The 3,446-nt window shown below is 37.6% G+C and overlaps 1 protein-coding gene across 1 annotated transcript in view; it reads left to right on the top strand.

Annotated features, from left to right (window-relative positions):
* HSPA9 (heat shock 70kDa protein 9 (mortalin)) overlaps positions 1–3,446 on the top strand; it is a 52,290-nt gene that overhangs the window by 25,744 nt on the left and 23,100 nt on the right. Inside the window, exons 2-6 of the mRNA XM_012646327.1 lie at positions 483–645; positions 1,198–1,271; positions 1,358–1,464; positions 2,116–2,278; positions 2,745–2,837. Of these exons, the coding sequence (XP_012501781.1) occupies positions 483–645; positions 1,198–1,271; positions 1,358–1,464; positions 2,116–2,278; positions 2,745–2,837 (600 nt within the window). The remainder of the gene's footprint in view (positions 1–482; positions 646–1,197; positions 1,272–1,357; positions 1,465–2,115; positions 2,279–2,744; positions 2,838–3,446) is intronic.

Below are 3,446 nucleotides of genomic sequence, written 5' to 3'. Positions count from 1 at the left end.
AGCATGTATCAGTACTTCATTCCTTTTTATGGCCAAATAATCTACTCTATGATTATATACCACATTTTGTTTATCCATGTCAGGTGATGAATATTTGGGTTGTTTCTACTATTCGGGGTTTTTTTTTTAGCTGTTATGAATAATGCTGTCATAAACATTTGGATATAAGTTTTTGCGTGGAAATATGTTTTCATTACTCTTGCGTAGATACCTAGTCAAATTGCTGGACCATGTAGTAACTGTGGTTCGTTCTCAAATGGAACTGCCAGACAGACTTTCTTCCAAAGCAGCTGCAGAAATCTTTTGCTTGGTGGGAAGGAAGGTGTTCAGATTTCATTAGGATGTTTTTTACATGTTACTGATTGTTTTCTAAAGATTTTCATTAAATGAATTCCTAAAATTACCACTTGTCGGCCATGTGTTTCTTAGGGTGGAAGATGGACATTTGTGGCGTATGATAATATTGTCATAGTAGATTGCAGTGGCCAGTTTTCTCTGATACAATTTTTGTGTCTTTCAGTAAAAATGTTCCCTTTAAAATTGTCCGCGCATCCAATGGTGATGCCTGGGTTGAGGCTCATGGAAAACTCTATTCTCCAAGTCAGATTGGAGCATTTGTATTGATGAAGATGAAAGAGACTGCAGGTGAGTGGATTTAGTTCACATCTAGGAAAGTTCAAAGAACTGGATGTTTCCTCTGAGATCATTAGCTCCATACGCCAGCATCCCGTAGATGAGTCTCTGGTGCCTTTTGTACAGAAAACTTAGGAATGGCAAAACTTTGTTATTCTTCATACTTTGCAGATTGAAGATGTTTCACTAATGGTGGCTGGCTTATCTCTTTTTTCCAGTAGGAGGTAATCTCTGTATTGAAAGCCAGAAGACTACACATTAAGCTTTTGTCACTGTTAGGTGAAACTTAGAACTTTCCATTTCAAGAGACTAGTGGCTGTTTTAAGTCTAAAGGTCATTGTAGCTTGGTGAACCTTCACTAAAATGTTAAAGGTGAGATCTTGGGTTTTCAACCAGTATCTTTAATTAGAATGTTTTGCTGCAAAGTAACTTGCTGAAAAACTGGTGAGTGTTGTCTGTGGCTCCACAAGAGGACAACATGGGTTGTTCAGCTACATTAATTCTATTGCCTGTTTTTTCTGACAGAATCCCATGATTGAATTTCATTCTTTGATTCTTTTCCAGAAAATTACTTGGGGCACACAGCAAAAAATGCTGTGATTACAGTACCAGCTTACTTCAATGACTCCCAGAGACAGGTAAGGTCAGTTAGCATTCTTAATTCACAAAAAGTAGTGGTACCTGGGACACAGAGGTGGAAAAAAGCTTTTTTTGTTTTCTCTAGGCCACTAAGGATGCTGGCCAGATATCTGGACTGAATGTGCTTCGAGTGATTAATGAACCCACAGCTGCTGCTCTGGCTTATGGTCTAGACAAATCAGAAGACAAAATGTAAGTTTGTGTGGTAAATTTCACCTGGATGTGTGAAACTAAAGTCATGGAGCCATAAGGCTTACCCTAAATGATCGTTTTGATTTTCTTAGTGATTGAGCCTTGTACTTTGGTGTACTTAGATTGAAAATATACTGCTTTTACCTTTTTCAAGGCTGTATGGTCTATATTTTTTATTCATTTCAAGACCATTCCTTTGTTTATTTACTTCTGGGCTATGGTAATTTTTCTTTGCCTTGGTATTAATGTTGGTAAGTATTTGTACAAAACCATGGTAAAATACCGTCTTTAAAATTGAGTTTTGTGGTGGTGCATGCCTGTAGTCCCAGCTACTTGGGAGGCTGAGGCAGGAAGATCTCTTGGGCCCAGGAGTTTGAGGTTGCTGTGAGCTATGATGATGCCACTGCACTCTAGTCAGGGGAATAGAGCAAGACCCTGTCTCAAAACAAAAATGAGTTTCATTTCATCTCTGTGCACTGTACATGGTACCTATTAGGGCCACATGTTAGATTTGTCACTTAGTTGTCAGATTTTATAATAATTGTATACCTCACAGGAAAATAGCTGTGTTTATCTTCATTCGTTTATTGAAGTTTATGCCCTTGTTACAGGTTTTGTTCCTTAAGGCTTTCTTGCTTTCTTGCTTTCTAGCATTGCTGTGTATGATTTAGGTGGTGGGACTTTTGATATTTCTATCCTGGAAATTCAGAAAGGAGTATTTGAGGTGAAATCTACGAATGGAGACACTTTCTTAGGTGGTGAAGACTTTGACCAGGCCTTGCTACGACACATAGTGAAAGAATTCAAGAGAGAGGTTGGTTACCATTTGGTTAATATGTAGACATTGGGATATTGAGAGTTTCTTTTTTTAGATTGCTGTTTGCTTTGTTTACAGTTTTTGTGCCCTTAATAAAGCACTGACATAATTGCGTTTAAGGTTTATGGGTGGACTTACCTATTCTGGTTGTTGTAGATTCAGATTAGAAACAAATGAGACACATAAGTATATGGCATATAGTATACAATATTGGAAGAGGAATTTTAAACTGGAATCCTAGGGCTAGAAAGAACTGACCGTCTGTTCAGCTCACTTATTCTAGGCATAGATAATCTTTTCAGAGTAGGTTATTTTTTCCCCTACCAATCTTAAAAGAGTAATAAAAAGTAATTCATGCTTGCTTATAAAGGTATGACTCCATTTTGTACTGTTCCATCTTATCAGTGCAATTTAAATATTCATCACTCCACTAAGGCTGGTATTGTACGTGTTCACTTTGTAGACAGGGGTTGATTTGACCAAAGACAACATGGCGCTTCAAAGGGTGCGGGAAGCTGCTGAGAAGGCTAAATGTGAACTCTCCTCATCTGTGCAGGTGAGACATGGAAAAATCCTTAGCAGTCTTGATAGATACTTTGAGCTTAAGTTTATTTGAATAGCATACTGTAATTGGCTTAATGTCAGCTTAGTCTTTGTAGAGTTTTCTGGTTGGGAAAACCTTTGGTGTGAGCACAGGAAGGGTATGGCCTTTAGTTTTTTTATGAATGAGCTGAAAATTTTTAACCACCTAAACGAGAGGTTATATATACTGGAGCTAAGTAAGTATATTAAGATCCAAGTGACAGTGGACATACATTTGTTTGCCTTTAAGTTAAAGACACTTATTTTAAAATCTAGCAGCATGTAAAACTAGAATTATTGGCCTAGAAAAACTGCTGTCTTCACTTAACTGCCTACACTTCTCCTTGCTAATTGTGTAAGTCTCTAATTGTCTCTCATTTAATAATTTGGATCACCAGTCTAAAAAATGAGCTGTCAAAGCTGGCTCACATTGGAGGTACATACACCTGTGCAGATTTCCCTCCTGGGCATCAGATTTGCCTAGCCTCTCTTTTAAGGCTTCAGCTTGTTTGGCTCCAATTCTGAGTGGTGAATCTTCACTTAACTACCAAAAGTAGAATTGTACAAACTATTTTTATATCTG

This window comes from Propithecus coquereli, unplaced genomic scaffold (assembly GCF_000956105.1).
Source record: "Propithecus coquereli isolate 6110/MARCELLA unplaced genomic scaffold, Pcoq_1.0 Scaffold242, whole genome shotgun sequence".
Lineage (NCBI taxonomy): Eukaryota > Metazoa > Chordata > Mammalia > Primates > Indriidae > Propithecus > Propithecus coquereli.
Note: the sequence above shows the minus strand (reverse complement) of the source record. Positions and strands in the feature narration are given on the sequence as shown.